General features: G+C 49.7%; 3 protein-coding genes across 7 annotated transcripts in view; 1 reads left to right on the top strand and 2 right to left on the bottom strand.

Moving 5' to 3' along the window:
* Positions 1 to 645: 645 nt before the first annotated feature.
* PHF7 (PHD finger protein 7) lies at positions 646 to 12500 on the bottom strand. Of its 3 annotated transcripts, none has more exons than XM_001928213.5 (11): positions 11822 to 12500; positions 10544 to 10655; positions 9780 to 9832; positions 8822 to 8913; positions 4339 to 4440; positions 3838 to 3962; positions 3217 to 3376; positions 2543 to 2649; positions 1979 to 2095; positions 1422 to 1546; positions 646 to 1210 (listed from the first exon to the last, which is right to left on the bottom strand). In XM_001928213.5, exons 2-11 carry the CDS (start codon positions 10585 to 10587, stop codon positions 981 to 983), a joined length of 1155 nt encoding a protein of 384 aa, XP_001928248.2. In that variant the 5' UTR covers positions 10588 to 10655; positions 11822 to 12500; the 3' UTR covers positions 646 to 980. The 3 variants fall into 3 exon arrangements, with proteins under 3 accessions (XP_001928248.2, XP_084844611.1, XP_013837223.1); XM_084988485.1 differs by having other exon boundaries at positions 11858 to 12500; XM_013981769.3 differs by lacking the exon at positions 10544 to 10655.
* A 249-nt stretch (positions 12501 to 12749) lies between these two features.
* Positions 12750 to 21717, top strand: BAP1 (BRCA1 associated deubiquitinase 1). 3 transcript variants are annotated; one of them, XM_084988478.1, is made up of 17 exons: positions 12750 to 12782; positions 13066 to 13095; positions 13205 to 13259; positions 14242 to 14374; positions 15046 to 15165; positions 15476 to 15537; positions 15619 to 15761; positions 16024 to 16102; positions 16576 to 16699; positions 16988 to 17135; positions 17641 to 17825; positions 18256 to 18389; positions 18859 to 19337; positions 19452 to 19612; positions 19885 to 19977; positions 20107 to 20179; positions 20396 to 21717. In XM_084988478.1, exons 4-17 carry the CDS (start codon positions 14357 to 14359, stop codon positions 20527 to 20529), a joined length of 1953 nt encoding a protein of 650 aa, XP_084844604.1. In that variant the 5' UTR covers positions 12750 to 12782; positions 13066 to 13095; positions 13205 to 13259; positions 14242 to 14356; the 3' UTR covers positions 20530 to 21717. The 3 variants fall into 3 exon arrangements, with proteins under 3 accessions (XP_084844604.1, XP_001925271.3, XP_005669689.1); XM_001925236.7 differs by having other exon boundaries at positions 12777 to 12967; XM_005669632.4 differs by lacking the exon at positions 14242 to 14374 and having other exon boundaries at positions 12777 to 12967.
* Positions 21718 to 22140: 423 nt separating this feature from the next.
* Positions 22141 to 23325, bottom strand: part of DNAH1 (dynein axonemal heavy chain 1) — a 90100-nt gene continuing 88915 nt past the window's right edge. The window contains exons 77-78 of the mRNA XM_021068887.2: positions 22875 to 23109; positions 22141 to 22313 (exon numbers count right to left, since the gene is read on the bottom strand). Coding sequence (XP_020924546.2) covers positions 22192 to 22313; positions 22875 to 23109 — 357 coding nt within the window. The 3' untranslated portion in view covers positions 22141 to 22191. The remainder of the gene's footprint in view (positions 22314 to 22874; positions 23110 to 23325) is intronic.

Below are 23325 nucleotides of genomic sequence, written 5' to 3'. Positions count from 1 at the left end.
CATTTGAATCAAGAATCCCGTCCTCTGCCATCAGTGACAGTGACTTAGTGAGACCCTGAGAACTCAGTATCTGGCAATAGTTCTGAGTTTCCCCCACTGATCCAAATCCCACAAATCATTAAAAACAAACAAATGTGCAATGGATTCTATTCAGTTTCTCCTGAGACCTTCTGCCAGATTCCTATCCTAGCTGCCTTGCCCTCTTACCTGACCTGGAGATGCTTGAGCCACCAGAAGGGAGGGTTTGAGTGGAGATGTCTTCACTCATACTGGGAGGTATGCTGAAGACCAGGTCACCTGGAGTGAGTGGAGCCCATTCTGCCCCATGCGAGCATGGCAGTCCCTGGCCTGTTTGAGTCCAGGGTCTCAAGCCTTGCAATAGTGGCCTATTTTCAGTCCAGTGTGGACAGCTTTGATGGCTCACCTTCCTGATGAGATCCTGTGTGTTTATTTGTACAACAATGAAATCTGTGTCCCCATAAAGTTGGCTTCCCTCCAGAGCTACATGTCTTAAGTTGAAAGTTCTACTTTTAATTCACTGAATTTTATAGGTGAGAAAGGTAGATTTTCCTTTCCCTCGCTCTACCCTCCAGATTTCTTAGTATGCTAGATAAATTCCAGAGTGAATTTATAAGGAGACACCAATGGAGAGAAAAACCTTTATTTGCATAATAACAAACGTGGGTAAAGAACCAGATTAAGGTGGGAGAACCTCGGTGGAAAAAAAAAGAGAAGAAAGGGCCCTCTGGGAATCGGGCAGAAAGAGCAGAGTTGCTCCCATAGCCACAAACACATCCCACAATTGGCATCACAGTTCTGTTCTGTCCTACGTCCCCTGGGACTTCTCTTTCCTTGGTTCAGAGTCTGACTGCCGGCCCCCTTTCCTTGTCTCACAGTCCCAAAGTGCTCCCTCCCCCAGATCTGATGGAGGAGCATGGCTTCATACCCAAATGTGCTTGTTAGCAACTACTCAGAAACTGTTACTTGGATTTTTTGCAGCACTTAATGATTTTGACGCCCTTGGATTTCCAGGAGTGGCCCCCCCTCCTGTGACCAGAGGACTCTGGCTTTTCTAATAAGGTAGGTCCTGGCCAATCAGTCCAAGAAGGGCCTGGATTCTCTTCCAGGCTGGTGTCTCTGCAGAAATGTTCCCTGGACTGGAAGGTGCTGCTGCAACAGGGCATGTCACCTGAGTTTTCAGGTGTGTAGTCTGTGGTGAAAGAAAGGTGGGAGAGAAAAACTTGCCCCTCTGTCTCTCTCCCAGGCGCAGGTCCTTAAGCCCCTCCCCAGCTGCTTCCCTTCCCAAACTAAAGTACTAACTAAAAGTCCCACCTGGTAATACGCTCTCCTACTTTCCCAGGCACCACAAGTCCTCTGAGCCTGACCCCGGTTCTTAGACCAGACCATCCCTCCAGACCCACCTGTGGCTTCAGCAGAAGGTGCACACTCCTTGCACTCCCATTTCTTACAGTTGGATCTGAGAGAGGAGCAGTCCCTATGGGTTCCATGGGAGCCGCATGTAGTACACAGAATGAGGCGCCACCTCCTAGAGGAAGAGCCACGGGAGGGTCATGGAACAACTACCACTAACTACCACTCTCAGGATGTTCGCTGCAGGCCAGGCCTCTGTTCAGGGCTCCCTAGATAGTTTTCACTGCACATTTTACCAGAGACAGAGGTGTGGCTGAGTGCTGATTCTAGGACCTGTGGTCAGGTACAGCCACTCACAAGGTAGATTTGGGAAGGAACTTGCCCTGAGTGTCTCTCCACTGGGCACAAGGAGAGCAGACCCTGCAGAGAAACCTTTTCACTTATACATGAGTGAGTCCCAAGCTGGTCAAGAGGGACTAGGCAACTGTGTTCACCCTGAGGTCTGTAGGGTGACAAAGGCAATTTCCTTGCACCTAATAATTGTGTCAAGCTCTAACTCTAAATTGGCCCTGATGAGAAATCTTTCAAGGTAGAAGGCTTTCCTTACCCTTCGTCCTCAAAGCTGTCTCTGCCTTGTTCATACAGACAGATGGGGGCATCACAATGCTGATAGCGCTGATACAACTCTGAGAAAGCCCCTGGCTCGAGTTCCCAGGCAGCATCTCTGCAGTGGGAGAAGAAACAGTAAGGGACATATGATCCGTTGGGAAAACCTCTGTCTATCTGGGAGCATCTCGGAAGAACTCAAGCTAGCACAGCAAAAGAGTTCAGTAGGCTGCCTGAATGCTTTCAACGAGGTGTCATGAGTGGCCTGGCAGAGGAAGAGGGTGGAAGCAGATGAGTGGAACGGGGGGTTCCTTAGCTCCACACTGGAATTTAAGAACCCAAGGAACTCTGACTGCCAAAGCACCTTTTTCAGAAACATGCTAACCACCACCCCCACTTCCCATCCTCCTCTTTATAATTGAAAAGCTCTCCCTCTACCCTTCCCTCTTCACTATAAGCCTCTGCTGCTTCTTCATTCTCTGAACTATCCTCACACTCACTTTCTCTCTAGGAATCTAGGCAACCCAATCCCTGGCTCAATTCCTGCTGTAGAGGTTCCCACTACCTGTCTGGAATATGAATTCCCATTCTTAGCATTTCTTGAGGAAACTCATCTCGATTGTTGCACTGTGGACACTTGAAGAAATGCTTTGCTGATGTGTGGGCATATTTCTGAAAGAGAAGCATGGAAGAGTTTTGTATCCATAAAAGCACTACCTATGATCACCTTCTTTCACCCCCACCCTCATCTCACCAAGAGAATGTTGCTAAGAGGGCGTGACTGAGGGTTATGGGCCAAGGAATTTTGATGGGCTAGTGTGAGAGCTGCAAATCCAGGTGTCAGACCAGGGACCAAAAGCTCAAGAGAGCACACAGGAGTGCCTCAGCTGTCATCTCCAGCCATGGGACCTGGTAGTGCTTGACCCAGTGGTGGTCAAGCATCCGGATACATGTTTCCCTTTCCTTCAATTCGAGGTAGCATGGCTGATTTTGAAGCTACTTGACGTGTTCTAGGATGAGCTCATTTGCTCTAGCCATCCTGAAGATTTTGTTTAGTCTAAATCTTATGAATAAGGTCCTACAGGTCAAGGATGACCAGAGACTGGGCTGACTTTCCTCTGGAACCAGCCCTGCATACAGGCCTCCGGCACACACACACACGCTGGGATTGCCTGAGCATTCCCAGGGTGCTCAGAACTGAGCCAATAGGGAAGGCCCCCAGCACAGAGAAAGCCCCACCTGTATGCACTTGCGGTGGTAGATAGTTTGACTACAACACGGGCTCTGGATGTTTTCAACACTTGCTTGGGATAAGTCTTCACAACACAAGACGCAGCTTTCCTCCCCCATGTTTCCCCGTTGGATATTCTGTGTTGGGCGATGTTTCCCACAAAATGATCTGTGGCAGAGTAAATAGATTCAGTTTCTGGTTTGTCATTGATGCAGTTTTCCAGCTGTCCAGCTTAGGAAGGGCAATCAACCACACAGGCTGTGCCCAGTGAACTTCCAGGCTCATGGGGAAGAGGAGGAGCAGAGTGAAGAAGAGCCACATGCCTTCTCCCAGCTGCTTTCCCACTGAGCAAAGCTCTGGGGACTATCTCCACAGCCTCCTGTTCCTGAAAGCCCCACTTAGTTCTGAGCAGCTAAGATCCCCAGCTGTTTGTAATTTAAGGAGGGGATGGGAAGCAAGAATTAATCCCTGTGAAATTGCCAAGTCAAGACACTGTTACTCATTACTGAATGAAGGGACAGAGTCTCTGATGAATCGAAAAAGGCCTGTGAAAACTGGACTCTGATTTCATTAGATGCTAAATAACAAGTTGCAAAAGAGCAGGCTAACTTTCCCCCTTCATTACTCACTTGTACTCTCCAAAAAATTGTGAAAGGCAACCCCTTTCTTGGCCACAAGGAAGATGGAAGTTTCTGACGCAATGATCCTTTTGGCAGTTGATGGCAGCTCCCTTTTTCTTACACACAAAGCAGATCTGCAAATGAGATCCCAGGCAGTGCTCAGGGCCCCAAGACAGACAGACAGATAGAAATTCTGTGGCACATAGTTCCATGGGATGGAAATTCTTTGAAGCAATGCCCATTCCTCTTCCTCATTGGACCTAAAAGCTCTAGGGCATGCTGAAGCTGAGCTACGAGCAGCACTGAATTCTTTTTTGTTTGCTCAGGATGTTGCTCCCTCTCCTTATGTTAAGTACTATACCCTTGAGAAGCATGGAAATTAAGAGAAGGACTAGTTGGGAAATCCAAGAGTCCTTTGATTTTTGAACTAGGAACTAGCGAAAAGAACAGAAACGGGGGTGATGAGAGAAGTGTGAGAAGAGGCCCACCCCAAGGTCTCCCATTTCTAACCTTCCTAGAAGCCCGGGCTGCCTCCTTTTTGATGTCTTCAGGCAGGAATCCATGGAAACCTCTATTGGACTGGCCCCTCTGAGGCAGCTTGCTAGATAGGATCTAGAGGGGCAGCAGAACCAGGCTGTCAACAGTGATGATAACTGAAACAGTGCAGTAAGGTGAGGAGGATGACAGGGTAAGGGAGCTAAGAAATATAACTTGGTGGAGTATACATGCAATTATTGGGTCATTTACTTAACAAAGGCTTTAAGTGCTTTTTAAACATTAACTCATATAATCCTCATAAAAACCTTAAGAGGTAGGTACTATTATCACCTCATTTTATGGGAGAGATTACATGACTGGCTCCAGAACCTCAGAACTCCAGAAGCTGGGCCCCTACCCACCTTTGTGCTACACTGCCTCTCATTTACTGAAAACTACTTTTGTGTGCTGAGCACTTGGAGAAGCATTCCCTGTGTATTGATTCATTTTCTGCTCACCACAACCTTGTGATACAGGTGCCATTGTGATCCTCATCTTAGAGATGCCACTGAGATGTAGTGTGGCTGCAGTCGCACAGCAAGGAAGCGACAGAGCTGCATCCACATCTGGGCCCACATGAACCCACTCTCTCCCCACCCGCTGTACTGCCTGCCCTGCCTCTCCATGCAGAGTAAATACTCTTCTCAGGGTATACTCTCCACAGAAATGGAAATGGGACTTTAAAATCTCCTGACTATAGTCATTCTACCTTATAAAGAAAGGGGAGGAATTGAATTTTTCTTTAAAAACACACTTTAAAGGATTTTTGTTTCAGAAAAGCCTCCAAAGCAGAGTTTAGAATGGGAATTCAAGGGAAAAGAAGCTAACCTGTTATGTACCCATGATAATGAAGGTGTACATACTTTGGAAGAACATCACACTCGAGTCCCATCCCAAGAAGCTTCCAAAAATTTTAAGGAAGCTGCTGGACTTGCTGCAGCAATTATGTGTAATGAGTAACGGGGGCTGAGGTTATTTTCCATTATAGAAAAAATGACTGTACAAGGTTGGATAACTTGAAGATACTTGGTTATAGCCATATACTTCCAATTAGGCTTAAAACATCTATTTTAACACTGTCTCAGAGCTTTAGGACTACATTAATGATTTCTATTTACACCTGTGGGTGTTATTAACGTTTTCTGCAATGAGCATGTATAATTTCTACAAGAAGAAAGATCAGTAGTGAAAGATTAAAAACAATCTACATGTCCTTTAATAGGAAGGTTTTTTTTTCCCTTTTATGGCCACATCTGTGGCATGTGGAAGTTCCCAGGCTAGGGATCAAGTTGGAGCTGCAGCTGAGGCAACACTGGATCCAAGTCGCATCTACGATCTATGCTGCAGCTTGCAGCAATGCTGGATCCTTAATCCACTGAGCAAGGCCAGGGATTGAACTCGCATCCTCACAGAGACTACATTGGGTCTTTAGCCTACTGAACCACAATAGGAACTCCTAATAGGAGTTTAATACTTTTTGGCACACCTATAACATGGAATACTAATTAACCATTTTAAAAAAACTAAGAAAATGGCACAACATTATAAATCTATACGTCAATAAAACTTTAAAAAATGAAAAAAAAAAACAAAAACAAACCAAAAACCCTAGACTGCAGTTTCCTGTGGTTTAGTGGTTAAGGATCCAGCGTTGTCACTGCTGTGGCAAAGGTACAATCCCTGACCCGGGAACATCCATATTCCATGGGTGCAACTAAAACACACACACACACACACACACACACACACACACACACACACACACACACACGAACTAGATCAATATGTTCTATATGGCTGGAGTTCCCTTCATGGCTCAGCGGTTAACAAACCCAACTAGGATCCATGAGGATGTGGGTTCAATCCCTGGCCTCGCTCAGTGGGTTACAGATCCGGTGTGCCGTGAGCTGTGGTGTAGGTCACAGACGTGGCTCGGATCCCACATTGCTGTGGCTGTGGTGTAGGCTGGCAGCTGGAGCTCCAATTCGATCCCTAGCCTGGGAAACCCCCATATGCCGTAGGTGCGGCCCTAAAAGCAAAAAAAAAAAAAAAAAGTTCTATATGGAAAGATCTCTGTAAGTATATGAAGTTTAAAAAAGTAAAATACAAAACACTGTGTATAGTACATGTTTATTTTTATGTTAAAATGTATATGCTTACATATGCATTGAAATTAAACAAGACCTAACAGCAAAACAAAATAGGACTTAGAAGAGCAGAAAATCACAAACCACTCTTTCTCACGAGCACAGATATAAAAATGAAACAAAATATTGAATCCAGCACCATGTAAAAAGAATAGCACATCATGACCAGAGTTTGTACCAGAAATGCAAGATTAGTTTAACATTATCCAAGTAATGTAAGACACCACATTAACAAAATGAGAAAAATCTCAATCATCTCAACAGGTGCAGAAAAAACATGTGACAAAATTCAGCACACATTCATAATACCCTCAGCAAATTAGAAATGAAAGAGAATTTTCCCAGTCTGATGAAAATCATCTAAGAAAAACCTCCAGCTAATGTACATCATATTTTAACAGTAAAAATTGGAATCTGTCCTCTAATGTTAGGAACAAAACAGGATATCACTCATATAACTTCTATTCAATACTAGACTGAAGGTCTCAGCTATTATAATAAAGCAAGAAGAAGAATTAAAAGACATAAAGATTGGAAAGAAATAAGTAGAACTGCCTTTTACTTACACGTGATTGTGTACACAAGAAATTCTAAAGCATTTACAAAAAAAATTTTAAATAAAAACAACCATTGAACTAGTAAGTGAATTTAACAAGGTTGCAGATACAAAATCAATATACAAAAATAAGCTGCATTTTTATATTCCAGCAACAAACTTGAAAATGAATTTTGAAAATACCACATATAATGGCATAAAAATCAAAATATTTAGGAATACATTTAACAAAATATGTGTAAGACTTCTTCACTAAAAAACTGCTGAGATAAATTTTAAAAGGCCCAAATAAATGGAGAAATATAACATGTCTATGGATTGGAAGATTCAATATTGTGTCAATTCTTCCCAATTGATCTTTAAATTCAATGTAATCCAAATCACTATCCCAACAGATTTTTTTAAAAGAAAAATCGACAAGCTAAATATGAAATTTATATAAAAAAGGAAAGCACCTGATAGCCAAAACAATATTGGAAAAGACTGCAGAACTTACCCTATTTAATTTCAAGACACTGTAAAGCCACAACCATCAAAATAGTGTGGTACTAGTATAAGGATCAACACACAGATCAATAACGTAAAATAGATCAACCACATCCATAGGTGGTCAATTAATTTTGACAAAGGCACAGAGGTAATTCAAGGCACAGACAAAAAAGATTTATTGAGAAACACAAACAAGCACTAACCATAAGAGGAAAAATTGATAAACTGGACTTCCATCAAAATTAAAAACTTCTGTTCTTCGAAGACATCATTAAGAAAACAAAAAGACAAATCACAGACTGGGAGAAAATAGTCACAGCCACAATACACATAACTGAAAAAGGATTTGTAGCCTTGAAAATATAAAGAGCGCTTATAACTCAGTAAGACATAACAACCCAACTTTTAAAATGGGCAAAATATTTGTATAGACACTTCATGAATGAAAATATATGTGGGGCTAGTAGATGCAAACTATTGCTTTTGGATTGGATAAGCAATGAGATCCTGCTGTACAGTGCAGGGAAATATATCTAATCACTTGCGATGGAGGATAATGTGAAAAAAAGAATGTATATAAATGTATAACTGGGTCACTTTGCTGTACAGCAGAAATTGACATTGTAAATCAACTATAAAAATTTTAAAAAAGAAAATATCTGACTGGCCAATAAGCACACAAAAAGAAGCTCAACATTTTAGGTCATCAGAAAAATGCAAATTAAAACCACAATGAGATACTAATATACAACTAGTAGAATGGCTAAAATTAGGAAAACTAAACATATCAAGTTTGGACAAGAACATTGTGCAAATAGAAATCTCATAAATTGCTAGCGGGAGTATAAACTGGTACAACCACTCGTGGAAAATGATTTTGCAGCTTCACATAAATTTAAACATAAAGTTAGTAATTCCACTTTTGTTTTTTTGTCTTTTTGCCATTTCTTGGGCCGCTCCCGCGGCATATGGAGGTTCCCAGGCTAGGGGTCGAATCAGAGCTGTAGCCACTGGCCTACACCAGAGCCACAGCAACGCAGGATCCGAGCAGCATCTGCGACCTACACCACAGCTCACGGCAACGCTGGATCCTTAAGCCACTGTGCCACCAAGGGAACTCCAACAGTTAGATTTTTAATGAAAAAAGCTATTAAGAAAAACAAGCAAATGGGGCAATGGATCTGAGGCTGAATGCAAAAACAGAGTATACAGACTGTACAGCAAAGCTATAGGACATTCAAAGCAAAGGGGACCATATACTCACAAGACAGAAATAATGCACACTGAGATTGTCTTTCTGAAGAAATTCCCCTAATTTTTCAGGATCCCCAGGTTCTCGAAGGCATAGCCGGCAAACTGGAAGAGAGAATGTTAATTATTCATTTGTGGGGAGTTCCTGTCCTGGCTTAGTGATAAATGAACCCAACTTGTATCCATGAGGATGTGGGTTAGATCCCTGGCCTCATTCAGTGGGTTAAGGATCCGGCATTGCGGTGAGCTGCAGTGTAGGTGACAGATGTGGCTCGGTTCTTGTGGTGTTGTGCTGTGGCACAGGGTGGCACAGCTGCAGCTCCGATTTGATCCCTAGCCTGGGAACCTCCATATGCCTCGGGTGCAGCCCTAAAAAGACTTTTAAAAAATGCATTTGGGATTGTAACTATTACTCTACTTACAAGGAGGAGTAGAGTACTGAGAAAAGTCATTATGACAAGGAGGAGGTTGGGATGAAGTGTTATTTGACATCAGTTAGGCTTTTATATAATTTTAGCCATATCTAAAGGAGTTAGCTGCACCTGTTCACTTCATATACTTCTATCTCAGGTGGCTTTCATTAACTTGTTTCTTGAACTTTGGACATGACATTTAAAAATTACAGGAGATCCCACTGTGGCAGTGGGTTAAGGATCCAGCATTGTCTCCATTGCAGTGCAGGTCACTACTGAGGTGCAGGTTTGATCCCTGGCCCAGTGCAGCGGATTAAGGATCCGGCATTGCCAAGCAGGGGCATAGGTCAAAGCTGTAGCTCAGATTCAGTCCCTGGCCCAGGAACTTCCATATGCCGTGGGTGTGGCCAAAAAAAGAAATTACAGACCTTGAGTTTTCCAGGATCCTAGATTCTGGGAAGGAACTGACAGTGAGAGGATCAAGTTTACTGCCCTACAGAGGTGGCCTTTGCTAAGGTCAGGAAGCAGCAGTTGAACAGAATATCCAGTCTTTCTTACCAGGCCCTGAAGAAGGCTTCCTCTGGGTTACCCTCCTTGTCTTGGCAGATTTTCTATACAAGAGATGGAATAAGTACAAGGTAGTCTTTAAGGATTCTGTTGACACTTCTTGTAACATTTCCCTCAAAATGCCACTGATGGGTCTGATGAAGGACCAAAATAGCTAAAGGCTAAGGCATCAGTTTTCTTTTTCTCTTTCATATTTTTTAAAAGCACAAAACATATCCTTCAACTTACACTGAATTATGTGAGATTATAGCCATCTTTCTCTTCAAGTACTTGTGCTGCCTATGTTGAATGAATGCACGAGCAAACCCCCTTTTATCCTCTTACTATTAATACTTTTAGTTACCTTGAATCCCAGGTGGTACCAAGTTCACAAAACATTATAAAATGATACTAAAATCTACTAAGAGTCTCCTCTTTCTAAGCAATATTCTTCGTTCTTTATAAGCGTTAATCCAATGGATCTACAGAATGCTCTAAAAAGTAGGTGCTATTATTGCATATTTTCCAGATGAGGCCTAAAGAAATGAAGTGACCTGTCCCCTAGTTAGCAAGTGCTAGAGCCAGGATATGAATCTAGGCAGTAGGGACAGCCCTGGGAGGAGAGGTTATTGGATAGCGTATAGGAGACGACTGGTGTGTGCTTCTGCACTAACCAACCCTAGCCTCCATGACCATGCAAAGTGGACAGAAAGGGAAGCATATACTACAGGCCACTGGACAATTGTTCCCAAACTCCCTTATGGTGCCTACTCTACCTCAATCTTTGACGTTTCTTCTTCTTTTCTTTTATAGTCTTCATTCGCTACTGCCTCTCTCTCCTATCTTGAATCTTCTACACTATAATGAGGACAATACAGGATCTTCCAGCTATAAATATAAACAAGTCAGCAATTAAACCTATATTTGGTTATCAAGTTCCACAGGGTCAAAGCAACAGTGCACTTCACCTTCCCATCCATGTGATGGAATAAAAGGGACCCATCCAGTATCAATGCTATAAAGAGCCGGTAATTATTAAATCTTGCCAAGAACTGTTCTGGGCATTTTACATTTAACTCACAAAAATCCCTTGCAATAGGTACCATTTTATCCCCATTTTCCTGATGAGGAGACTGAGGCACAGAGAGGTCACAGAGAGGCACTTGCTCAAGATCAGTTACTGCTATCGCAGAGCCAAATGAGAACTTGGAATTATTGCTTGAACTGGCTAAATGGCTGTGTGTGCCTAGTAAATGCCTGAGGTAGCACTCAGGAAAAACAGCTCCTTTTTCCCCCAGGTATGGGTGCCTTAATTCTGCCCAGAAAAAGTTAGATTAGATAGCACTTTCCTAGGAAAAGGAGCCTCTGGGATTTTGGTTACCCAATGCAAGAACTCCCTCTAGTGAGAGACAACAATGACAAGTTATCCCTTGGCTCCTACCACTTTTCACCAGGCTTAAATGGTCACTGAGGTTTGGCCTGTTTTCAACCTTCCTCTAGATCTGAGCCAAGGGTAAAAGGCCCCATAGTGGAGAAGACACCCTGCCACTCCTCCTCCCACCAATGTCAGCTGATTACAAATTCACTTCAAATTCACAGTTTGTATTGGTTAAGGTGGAAATCCCTGAATGGCAAGCGGGATAAAAGAAATAAAATCCACTCCTACGAAGGAAGGACTGTGTCTACTCAAAGGAGAGAAGGACAGCATTTCTTAAGAGAGCTGAGTGAATCAGGTCACTCCAGGAACACACACTCCGCATCCATGTCCTCAGAGCACAGCTGGAGAACATGAACATCTTTAGGGACCACTATTCTGCACAAACTAGTTACTCCTCAGGCAACTAGCTGTTCAGAAAACTAAGGCTCCATCTCCTCTTCTAATCCACGAGTGCCACTTGCATTGGTAAATGATATTTGATGGCTTCTTACTCAACAAAAGCCCTTAGACAGACTGGAAGAGGAGAAAGAAGGGTGTGCACTAGGGGATCCACTTGGCTATTGTGCAAGTCCCAGTAAGTGGGGGAGTCCCGCACATCTAGCAATAGAAATAAAACCTTGAAACTTCAGTTCTTTGCATCGCTGGACAAGACGTTCCTTGAATGGGATTCTGAGCACACTGGTAGTTACAGGAAGACGCAACAATCTTCAAAGCGTGTGATGAGAGACGTTGCAGATGCTGGCTTCCACAAGCTGCTCAGTCCGAGGTTTGCTACCGAGCGGATGCTCCCTTGAAACGGTGACCAAATTGTTTCACTGGCTAAGTGCTGGGTAAAAGCTTGTTGAAAAAATTAAAAATAAATAAGCGTGTTCGGCCCCGCCGCCGCAAGAATAAACAATGGTTTATTTGGAAAATACGTATCGGTGTGGCCACAAGCGGCCCCCGGAGGTAACAGCCGGAGAAGGGGCTCAAGGAGCATCCCATAGATGCCGGACCAGGCTCATGTCGCGCCTGCCGGGCGGCTGGTACGGGGCCGGGCCGGAGGTCGCCTCCGCCGCTTGCTCCTCACGGTAGCACACCGCCTGCAGCTACCGGCCGGGGCCGCTCGCCCAGCTGTCGCCGAGGGAGCCGCTGTCCTGGAGCTTTATTCGTTGTCACAAGCCGTGGTTGCTACCTCACGGGCGGCCGCCCCGCGCGGTGACTGCGCCGGCGAAGGGGGCGAGCGCGCAAACGAGAGCCGGGTCACGCGGACTGTAACCCAGGGAAACTGCGTTCACGGGGACCACCGCTGCACTGACCGTTGGCAAGGAAGGATCGCTAACGGCCGCGAGCTAACGGCCGCGCGCCCGCCCCTCCCCGCCCCTGCTTCTCGCGCCACCGGCGTACCCACTCCGCCCCCTCCGCTCGGCCCCGCCCCATCTCGCCCCGCCTTTTCCTCGCGCGCCTCTGGTACTCAACACCGCCCTCGCTCCTCCCCTTCCTCTTGCCCCACCCTCCCGCGCAAGCGCCGGCGTCTGGAGTCGAAATCGCGGAAGACGAGCTCAGAAGCGGGGTGGAGACCGTCGCGCCGTGGTGACGTATGCCGCCGGCGCGGGCGGGTGACGCGGCAGGGCCCGTTGTCTGTGTGGGGGGCTAGGAGCCCCGGGGGCGGCGGGGGGCTCCCGGCGGGGGCGGCAGTGGGTCGGGGGGCCTGGACATGGCGCTGAGGGGCCGCCCCGCGGGAAGATGAATAAGGGCTGGCTGGAGCTGGAGAGCGACCCTGGTGAGGAGGGGACTGGGCAGGCCGGGAGCTGGGGAGGCCGGGTGGGTCCGGGATGCGCCTTTCTGACTACCACCCGCTCTTCTTGTCGCTCCACCCAGGCCTCTTCACCCTCCTGGTGGAAGATTTTGGTAAGAGCCTCTCCTACCCGCCAGTTCTGGGCTGTGGGGGCCCACTCCTGCGCCCTTGCTCCATAGCCAGGGGCTGCCCTTCCCCACTTATTTTCTTCCCTGATCGCAGGTGTCAAAGGGGTGCAGGTGGAGGAGATCTATGACCTTCAGAGCAAATGCCAGGGGTGAGTGGCTTGGCGCCAGGGCCGCCCCTTACACCCCAAGGGCTAGGGAGGGGCCCGGGAGAGAGTGCGCCTCAAGGAAGGGAGTACCAGTAGCCCCAGTTTGTAAAATCTCATATAAGGAAGCATCCCTCCTCTTTGGGTGTCCTCCTGATGAAGCCAGTACTGTATTTTTGTTTCCCCCAGTTTTCCCTCAGTACTTCCCTTTGGATGGTAGCCTCTTTCCCCCAGTTCAATTCCTAACGTCTTTTGGAATAAATTTAGTTGCTCTTTTGACTTTCCTGCCAGAAACCCCACTCACTTGACCTAGGTCATATGTTGCCTTTTTGTGCAGCTGTAATTTATTACTGCTTTAATGTGCTCGTGTGCCAGTGGTTTTAATCTCCACATAGGGGTCTCGTCTAGATTGGCTGGTGTGTGACATCTGACAAGGCATCTTTCTGGGTGACCATCTTCAGGGTCTTGTCTTGGTGGTCCTGTAGAATAGAGGTGTGGAGGAACAGCTACAGTGACTAAACGGAGAAGTCTGCTTTTATTTCGCAGGAAAGAAGGGACTGATACGGGTTTTCATTTACTTCCCTGACAGCACTGGGACTTGGGCCCTGGGCTTCACAAGTGTGAATCAGTGTTTAAATTCCTCATCACATTTTTTTGTTCTAGCCTTACCATCTGTTGCCACCTGGTCCTGGGCCATTGGTTCCAGTTTTTCTTTTCTTATCCCAGAACTGTATACTTTATAAGGATACTGGATGGACTCCTGGAGCACCACAGCCAGAAGCTGATACTTGACTGCCTCCAGTGGGCTTCTGGGGAGTGAGGGCTCAGGGCCACTTTGGGCATTGCTGGGAAGAAGCCAAGGGAGAGATGGGATCACAAGACAGGCACCTGAGTAGTAATGTGGTGCAGAGGAATAGGGAAGAGGAAAGGGGGTACAGATTGCCTTCCACCATTTGACTGGTCTAGCTCTATGCCTTACTTTCCCCAGCCCTGTGTATGGATTCATCTTCCTGTTCAAATGGATCGAAGAACGCCGATCCCGTCGCAAGGTCTCTACCTTGGTGGATGATACATCTGTGATTGATGATGATATTGTGAATAACATGTTCTTTGCCCACCAGGTCTGCTGGGCTCTGTGTTCTTTCTGGAGGGTGGGGTGCTATCATTTTCTTCACTTGGAAGGTGGGGGAAGGCAGAAGGAGGAGATAGGCAGACACCATAGGTGGTGGTTACAGAAGTCCCTTGGTAGAAGGAACTGAGCTCTTATTCATAAAAAAAGGGGGGCCTCGGGAGTTCCCTTTGTGGAACATTGGAAATGAATCTGACTGGTATCCGTGAGGATGAGGGTTCGATTCCTGGCCTCGCTCAGTGGGTTGGGGGTCCAGTGTTTCTATGAGCTGTGACGTAGGTTGCAGATGTGGCTCAGATCCCACGTTGCTGTGGCTGTGGTGTAGGCCAGAAGCTGTAGCTTCAATTCGACCCCTAGCCTGGGAACTTGTATATGCTGTGGGTATGGCCCAAAAAAGCAAAAAACCAAAACAACAACAACAACAAAAAAAACGGGGGTGGGGGTCGGGGGAACCTTTTTAGGACAGGGTGGTATCTGAGTCCATTCTCCATGTCCCCTGACAACTGATGGGTAATTAGGTGAATGAACAAATACTGGGTAAAGATGAGGGGAGTTGGTGAGGATTGTCCAGATATGGCTGTCCCTCTCTGGGTCCCCATTTCTGATGAGTATGGGTTTGGGATGAGGGATGCTGTGTATGGGTGACTGTTCCTTGTTTCACAGCTGATCCCCAACTCTTGCGCCACTCATGCCCTGCTGAGTGTGCTCCTGAACTGCAGCAGTGTGGACCTGGGGCCTACCCTGAGTCGCATGAAGGACTTCACCAAAGGCTTCAGCCCTGAGGTAGGCTGCAGTGCCTTAATCCTCCTTCATAGCTGGCTAGGTAGAGCCACTGGTAATGTTACTACATAGCGCTTCTCACTGTGAGGCTTTTCCCTTTTCAGACCATATTTATGTTACATTTGACTGGTGAATTAGTCATGTAAAGCAGTTTTTTTTAAGGCCCATCTTTTGGGGGCTCCAGAGTCAGGAGAGTCCACCTGTGTTTCTTCAAGTTCTTGGAATGCCTCTAGGCCTGCTCTCCTGAGCTCTGTTTCCCACCCAAGACCTACCTAGAAGTTGCTCTGATGTGATCTTATTTTCTTCCTTCTAGAGCAAAGGATATGCGATTGGCAATGCTCCGGAGCTGGCCAAGGCACATAATAGCCATGCCAGGTGTGTGGGAACTTGGGAGCTGATGGGGTGGAGGCGAGGAAGAGTTGTCCCATTCTGGGCACTGACTGTGTCCTTTCCCAGGCCCGAGCCACGCCACCTCCCTGAGAAGCAGAATGGCCTTAGTGCAGTGCGGACCATGGAGGCATTCCACTTTGTCAGCTATGTGCCTATCACAGGCCGGCTTTTTGAGCTCGATGGGCTGAAGGTCTACCCCATTGACCATGGTAGGCAGCCTGAGTTGGGGGCCTATTGGGTTTTTCTGCTCACCACCTAAGGAGTTGGGGTTCAGGGTCCTCAGGTACTTGGGACCCAGTGGCAGGGGGTGGGTCTTGAGAACATCTGGTTTTGGCTGGATGGCACCGTGCGCTGCATTGTCTGATCAGCCCCTGATTCTCTGGCTCAACTGCTCTCCATCCTCTTTCCCTCTCCTGGCCTGCCCAAACTCAGGGCTTCCCACCTTCTGACTCCACATCTTGGTTTCCCCAGGGCCCTGGGGGGAGGATGAGGAATGGACAGACAAGGCCCGGCGGGTCATCATGGAGCGTATCGGCCTTGCCACTGCAGGGTAAGAGTCCTGTTCCCCTGCTACCTTTGGAGCTGTGCCCCTGTTGGGAGGCATACAGAAGAGGGAACCAAGGCACAGAAAGGCCAGATAGCTTGTGCACGGCCACATGATGAATCTGACAAGATCAGGATTGGATTTTGGGCTCCCAGCTTCTTTCCCTGTTTCTCCCTGGGCTGCATGTGTCCTGTTTCAGGATTGGCTGGGAAGGGATGGCCTTGCTGGAACCTCAAGTGGCCCCGGTTTGCTGGCTCACTTCCTGACAGGCCCCTCACATAGCTTTTTGGAGGGCACCAGCACAGGTGCCTAGTGCACATGGCCAGCTGCTTTCTGTCTGTTGCAGGGGGTGGGGGTGGGGGGATGGCTCTACCTGTGGCTGCAGGTATGACTTCAGGGAGCCCTGCCAGGATCTCTGCCTTAACCTAATGGTGGGGCCAGGGCAAGAGCTGCTCTCATGGCCATGACTGTGACTGCAGGGAGCCCTACCATGACATCCGCTTCAACCTGATGGCGGTGGTGCCTGACCGCAGGATCAAGTACGAGGCCAGGCTGCATGTGCTGAAGGTGAACCGTCAGACAATACTGGAGTCGCTGCAGCAGGTGGATACCCCTTCTGGTCCCTGTCCAGCCCAGCCACCCTCCCCTTCCCTCCACTGGAGCATCTGTCTCTTATTCTTGTGGATCTGGGCTTCAATTACCCACTCCTATCCTTTGTTCCCTTTGTGGTAAAGGTGGGACTTGGCATGAGGAAGGGGAGAATAGCTTCTTAAACGAGGTTTGACTGTTTTGTTTCCCTTTGGGTGAATGGGTAGAGCCAAGGCTCTCAGCTGTCCAAGGTAGAAGCTAGGGTCTGCCTTCACGCCTCTGTGCCTTGGATTTTGTCTTCAGCTGATTAGGGTAACCCAGCCAGAGCTGATTCAAACCCACAAGTCTCAAGAGTCACAGTTGCCTGAAGAGTCCAAACCAGTCAGCAGCAAGTCCCCGCTTTCGGTGGAAGCAAACAGGGCCTCAGTGGCCTCTGAGGGCACTCACACAGGTACTGGTGGGGGGTTTGGAGCCGCTCGCAGGCCTAAGAGTCATCCCCTCATAGCTCGACATGGGAGACCCAAGCAGAGCAAGTCTTTTTCTGTAGAGGCACCTGGGCAGTGACTCAGAGGCTTCTACAGGAGGCATGAAGCCTACTGCTTGCAGCTCTCTCCCTATGGAACATGGAGGAAGAGCAGTCCTTCCCTAAAGAAAGGCACCTGTAAAGGGCTGCCATTACTACCGGCCCCCAAGCCTTCTCTCCAATGTATATTCCCTTTCTACTTTTCTCTAGAGGATTTTTTCTTTTTACTCCTTTTTTTCATCTCTCCTTCTGTCTCACCATGGGCCCATGACTTAGAGCTTTTGCTGACTCCCAGCGTATCAGCTGTCTCAGCTGTTCTCTGGAAAGGGAACGGGAGCAGTGCTGTGTCCCAGGACTGGGGAGACCATCGACTGAGGACAGCTTTGCTTGAGGGTCAGGCTGAAAGGCCTGCCTGTGCTCCCCGCCTTCTCAGATGGTGTGGAGGAAGTGGCTGGTTCGTGCCCACAAGCCCTGACCCACAGCCCTCCCAGCAAACCCAAGCTGATGGTGAAGCCTCCAGGGAGCAGCCTCAATGGGGTTCCCCCCAACCCCACTCCGATTGTCCAGCGGCTGCCAGCCTTTCTGGACAATCACAACTATGCCAAGTCCCCCATGCAGGTAAGCTAGGAGGGTTTCCTCCAGGACTCTTGAGAGGTTGGCAACAGGCAGTTTCCTCAGGGGATTCATTGGGGATTACCCTCTATCCAGGCCTAGGTAACCAGGTTCCTTTGTCTGAAATTCAGAAGGTTAGGGGCTTGGGGAGGCAGAGAGAGCTCCTGACTTTAAATTCACGTACACAATTCTGGAGCCAGATGTTTAGGGTGTGGCATTAGGATCATCTCCATGGGTTGGGCTCTACTGGCAAAATAAATGCAGGTGTCTCAGGCACTCTGTGTCATTTCAAAGCGTCACATAGGCAGTAGTATGGATGGGCTCTGGAGCACCTGGACTCAACCTGGGGAGCCATGTTGGCTCTCTGGCTGTGGGTCCCGTGCCCAGCTTGGGCTGACTGGCCGCTGCTCATGGCTGCCCTGGGTCTCTGCTCCAGGAGGAGGAAGACCTGGCAGCAGGCGTGGGCCGCAGCCGAGTTCCAATCCGCCCACCCCAGCAGTATTCAGACGATGAGGATGACTATGAGGATGACGAGGAGGATGACATGCAGAATACCAACTCCGCCATCAGGTCAGCCCTGGCTCTGTAAGGCTGGAGGCTGAGTGCTGCCGATCCTATCTTGAATCTTTCAGCGCTGTGAATACCCTTCAGCAAATAACGCTGAACTCCTACTGAGTGTGGGGCCTGGGGGAGGCTGACATGAAGGGGCTGACTCTGGGTCCCACGAAGATTTTGGAGGGCTTGGGGGAAGGCTGTGTATGCACAGCCAGACATCAAAGCATGTCCTGTTGGGAAATGGCCTTGAAAGATGAAGCAGGGATGGAGGAGATGGGGTAGGGGTATCTTTTAGAAGGCCAGAGGGAGGCAGCTGGAGTAGAGGAGCTGACCTTTGAGGATCCCTGGCTGCAGCTATCTGAGCTCAGGGTGCGGGAACTGCAAGGTCAGTCCCTGGAGGCCAGGATGTGTTAGGTCATTCTGGACACGGCTCGGTGTGGTCACCTGGACCATTCCCTGGCTCACCTCTCCTTGGGCCCCACAGGTATAAGCGAAAGGGTCCAGGGAAGCCAGGGCCATTGAGTGGCTCTGGAGATGGGCAGCTCTCCGTGCTGCAGCCCAACACCATCAACGTCTTAGCTGAGAAGCTCAAAGAATCTCAGAAAGACCTCTCCATTCCTCTGTCCATCAAGACAAGCAGCGGGGCTGGGAGTCCGGCTGTGGCAGTGCCCACACACTCGCAGCCCTCACCCACCCCCAGCAATGAGAGCACGGACACAGCCTCTGAGATTGGCAGTGCTTTCAATTCACCACTGCGCTCGCCCATCCGCTCGGCCAACCCCACGCGGCCCTCTAGCCCCGTCACCTCCCACATCTCCAAGGTGCTGTTTGGAGAGGACGACAGCTTGCTGCGTGTTGACTGCATACGCTACAATCGCGCTGTACGTGACCTGGGTCCTGTTATAAGCACAGGCCTGCTGCACCTGGCTGAGGATGGCGTGCTGAGTCCCCTAGCACTGACAGGTGGGCCTTGGGCCAGCTCACTGGCCTCTTGGTGGCATGCTAAGGAGGGTGGTGGCCAAGTGACCACCAAGTGTCCTGCGCTCTGATGGGTCTTCTCATGACTTCTCTTCCCAGAGAGTGGGAAGGGTTCCTCCCCTTCTGTCAGACTGAGCCAAAGCAGCCATGGGTCTGGCAGCCCGGAGGAGAAGGACATGGTAGAAGCTATGGATGGCAGAGAGAAGCCTGGGTTGGTCAGGCCTGGCGAGCCTTTGAGTGGGGAGAAGTATTCACCCAAGGTAAGACCCTCTGTGACCTTCTCTTCTAATCCTGACCAGGGAAGGGCCTAGGACAGTGCTGCCCAGGTGCTGGGTTCCTAGTTGGAATTTTGATGTAAAGGGTAGTGGCTGAATCCAAGTGCCAGTTAGCCTGTCTGGACTGTGTAGTGGCAGGAGGCCTCAGTGGGCTCCAGGGCCTCTGCCTGCTTGTCCTTGTCCCTAGCTGCCTCCTGGTAGGGGGGCTTTGGCGCTGGCCATTCCCCTTCATGGGTGCAACTGCTGGGTCTTGGCAGGAGCTGCTGGCATTGCTGAAGTGTGTGGAAGCTGAGATCGCAAACTATGAGGCCTGCCTCAAGGAAGAAGTGGAGAAGAGGAAGAAGTTCAAGGTGGGCCCTCTCTCCAGGTGCTGGTCCTCCGCCTGCCTGTCTTCCCAGAGGTGCAACCTGCTGGGGTCAGCTGGTGGCTGCTCTAGGTAGATGGCTGCAATGTCCTCATGTCCTCCTTCTTTCTCACAGATTGACGACCAGAGAAGGACTCACAACTACGATGAGTTCATCTGCACCTTCATCTCCATGCTGGCTCAGGAAGGTGAGGGGTCTCCCTTCTGCACTTTACCTGGCATGCCTTGCTCAGAGCTATGGCCCTCAGGCCTCTTCTTTCAGGCTTCTCTCAGGGCCTGAGGAGACTGTGGTCTCAGGGAGGGCAGAAGGAGCCTCAGCTCCTGGCCTAAGGCTGTGGCCAATGGAGGGAGTAGCTGTTGGGCATCCACCACCCACCTGCTCAAAGGCCTGTGCCTCTCCACAGGCATGCTGGCCAACCTAGTGGAGCAGAACATCTCAGTGCGGCGGCGCCAGGGTGTCAGCATTGGTCGGCTCCACAAGCAGCGGAAGCCCGACCGGCGGAAACGGTCACGCCCCTACAAAGCCAAGCGCCAGTGAGGACTGCTGGCCCTGACCCTGCCACCTGCTCTTGCCGTGTGGCCCTCACCAGGGCTCCTTCCCTGCCCCAGTCCCCCTCTTCCCAGTATTACCGAATAGTTCCGGTCACAGAGCCCAGACTCTGGGAATGGGAGCCAGGCTGGGATTCTCTGCGTTCAGTGCTCTGGAAGCAGCAGCTGGAGCTGGGGCACAGTGAGGTGCTGCAGCCTCCTCCACAGCTGGCTGTGGAGCGGTAGGTCCTGGCCTTTCTGCCTGGGCAGCAGAATACATATATTTTACCTACAGAGACATCTATTTTTCTGGGCTCTAACCCATCTTGCCACCACTGTGTTGCATAGTCAGCTTCATGACTCTGCATTCTCACCTAACAGGTGTCATCCTGGAGAGCTGGGGCCACTCCTACAGGGTCAAAGCTGGGGGCCTGGTTGGGCAGTGGGCCCTCTGCTCTCGCCCCTGTTGTGATGAGGTCAGGTCTGCTCTTCACTCCTGGAAGAGCTCCAAACTCAGGGACCCGGCTGCTGGGCTAGACTGGGAGTGCGGTGTCCCAGCACGGGATGAGCAGCCTGTTGTGGGCCCGTGACCTGAGCAGAGAGAAGTGTTTGAGCTGTGTGGTGGCCTGTAAACTTCCTGGTTCCAGCCAGGCTTGTCCAGACTGCTCTCTGTGGCAGGCCCTGGGCTCTTTTGTCTTCAGTGTTGTGGCCCTGGCAAGTGGCCTGCCTTGGGCTCCTGGGGTCTATCCCTGGGGCTCAGAGGAGCCCCTTGCCCAGCCCCTCAGTATTACCGTGTCTCCCTCCTCTTTGGGGCAGTAGAGACAGGGGTGCTGGCGGGAAGCTGGCACCACTCAGCTCTCCTTGCTGTGCCAGCTTTCTCAGTCTCTGCAAGGCACTCAGGGTGGGGGACAGCAGGACCAGGACAACCAGTTGGAGCCCCCCGTGTTCCCAGGGGGCATGATGCCAAGGGCTAATGGGCCCAGCACTGCCTCTAGAACTTGGGCCCCAAATGTGGCCTCGTGGCTTCTGTCATGTGGCTTTGAAGGTGATCCAAGCAGGCCCCTTATCTGTACATAGTGACCTGGGGTAGTTGGTGGCTGACAGGCATGGCAGCTGCCTCTCTACGCTAAACGTAACCCAACCCTTCTGGCCCCTGTAAATATTGGATCAATGAATGAATAAAACTCCTAAGAAATGAGCCCACCTGTGCTTGCTGGCCTGTGGTTTATAGGTTAGGCTGTGTCAGGAGCAAGGACCTAATCAGACCTCCTGGGTCCAAGGCCCTGCGTGTGACCAAAAGGCTATGGAATCTCAAGAGTTGTGTGCAAGGTGCACTTTGGGAGGCGAGGGCCATGGGTTTCACCAGAGCTGATGGCTTTGCAACCTGGTGGAGGAGGCAGGGCTGCCTCTAGTCCTGCCTGGTGTGCTGACCCTGGAGAGGCCCTGGGACCCTTGCAGGGCTTATACCTCTCTTCCCTTGTTCCATTTGGACAGGTCCAGTAGGTCAAAGCTGCTATCTCTGCCACTTCTCCCCACTAATCACATTCTCTCATGAGGCCACTGCAGCCTCCTCACGGTTACCCTGGCAGAGGGAGCCCGGTGTAAGCAGCTAAGGCTCAGCTGGACTGCTCATGAAATCAAACTTTAATGGCCTCAGCTTTTCTGTCTGGGTCTAGTAGTCCAGGGCACAGATGAGGGCCACACCACGCTTTATCCAGTGTCGCTGGGGCTGGTCGGTGGGGATTTCCACAGCAATGACGTAGTTAGTAGAGTGGCCTGTGGTTGAGAGTGTTCCTGGAGCAGGCAAGAAGTGGGGGGGTTAAATTGTCTGCTTCACCTAGTGCAGGACCAGGGTATAAAGAAAGGCAGTAGAATTGGTTGAGTGAGCTTGGGACAAGGAGGGGGACCTGACCCAAGAGGACGCCTGTCTGGCAGGTGTGGCCAAAGCTCAGGTCTGCCCTGGGTTATTGCACTGACAAAGACGGGAGCAGAAGAGTTGATGCCCCTGCTCATTCACTGCTAAAGCCAGCCTGGCCCCACCTCCTTCCAGGCCTCATGAATCTCCACTGGCCAAGGTGGGTTTCCCAGGAACCAAAATAGGTCTGCTGAGGGAGTCAAGAGGATGGTGAGCTCAGGGGCCACCCCCAACAGAATGAGCCCAGCCCCTGGGTATCACCCTGCCTGTTGCTGGCCCAGCTCTGGCCTGGCCTGGTCAGATCTCAGGAGTGCTGACTGACCTCCATCAGCCAGCCCATTCAGCTAACCTGGGTTGGCCTAACTGGCCTAAGTTGGCCTGAGCTGGCTTGACCCTGGGCCCCCACCTGTGGCATAGGCGTCCCTCCCCAGGCCCCATACCAGCACGGGTCAGCGTCTTGTAGATGGGGCAGAGGTAGAAGTCCTGGTCCTGGACCTTGCGGTTGGGCGTTGGCAGGAGCCAGATAACAGCCATCTCTGTATATAGCTCCTTGGGCCGAGACTCGGCCAGCTGGAAGGCCAGAGGGTCCCATCGGGCACCTTCCAGGAAGAGTCCATGGATGAAGCACCCCTCTTTGGGCCTTGTCTTGATCTCTGACACTGATGGGCGCATCACCTGTGGTGGGCACACAGATGCCCCGCACATATAACCACCCAGAATCTGAGTTAGGATTTGGGTCAGGAGGCAACAGATCTGCCTCCTGCCACCAGCCGTTTTAGCTGGTAGCCTACAGTCTGCACCCTGCTCCTAGGGAATTCCCTGGGATTTATGATCTTTTCTGGCCTGGGTCTTTCTATCCCACAACTCCTGCTCAGGATTCCCAGGTTCTGC

This window comes from Sus scrofa, chromosome 13 (assembly GCF_054392235.1).
Source record: "Sus scrofa isolate SSC_HxYL_T2T_F1_AM1 chromosome 13, Sscrofa_HxYL_maternal_Yorkshire_Landrace_v2.0, whole genome shotgun sequence".
Lineage (NCBI taxonomy): Eukaryota > Metazoa > Chordata > Mammalia > Artiodactyla > Suidae > Sus > Sus scrofa.
This window is presented reverse-complemented; position numbering and strand designations above follow the sequence as displayed.

Coding starts and splice junctions, on each gene's coding strand:
- BAP1 (XM_001925236.7), top strand. CDS start 12,931: ATGAATAAGGGCTGGCTGGAGCTGGAGAGCGACCCTG. Junction 15,166..15,475: donor CCAAAGGCTTCAGCCCTGAG/GTAGGCTGCAGT, acceptor TCTTCCTTCTAG/AGCAAAGGATATGCGATTGG. Junction 17,136..17,640: donor CTCTGAGGGCACTCACACAG/GTACTGGTGGGG, acceptor CCGCCTTCTCAG/ATGGTGTGGAGGAAGTGGCT.
- PHF7 (XM_001928213.5), bottom strand. CDS start 10,587: ATGAAGACTATAAAAGAAAAGAAGAAGAAACGTCAAAGATTGAG. Junction 9,833..10,543: donor AAGAAACGTCAAAGATTGAG/GTAGAGTAGGCA, acceptor TCTCTTGTATAG/AAAATCTGCCAAGACAAGGA. Junction 8,914..9,779: donor GAAGCCTTCTTCAGGGCCTG/GTAAGAAAGACT, acceptor TCTCTCTTCCAG/TTTGCCGGCTATGCCTTCGA.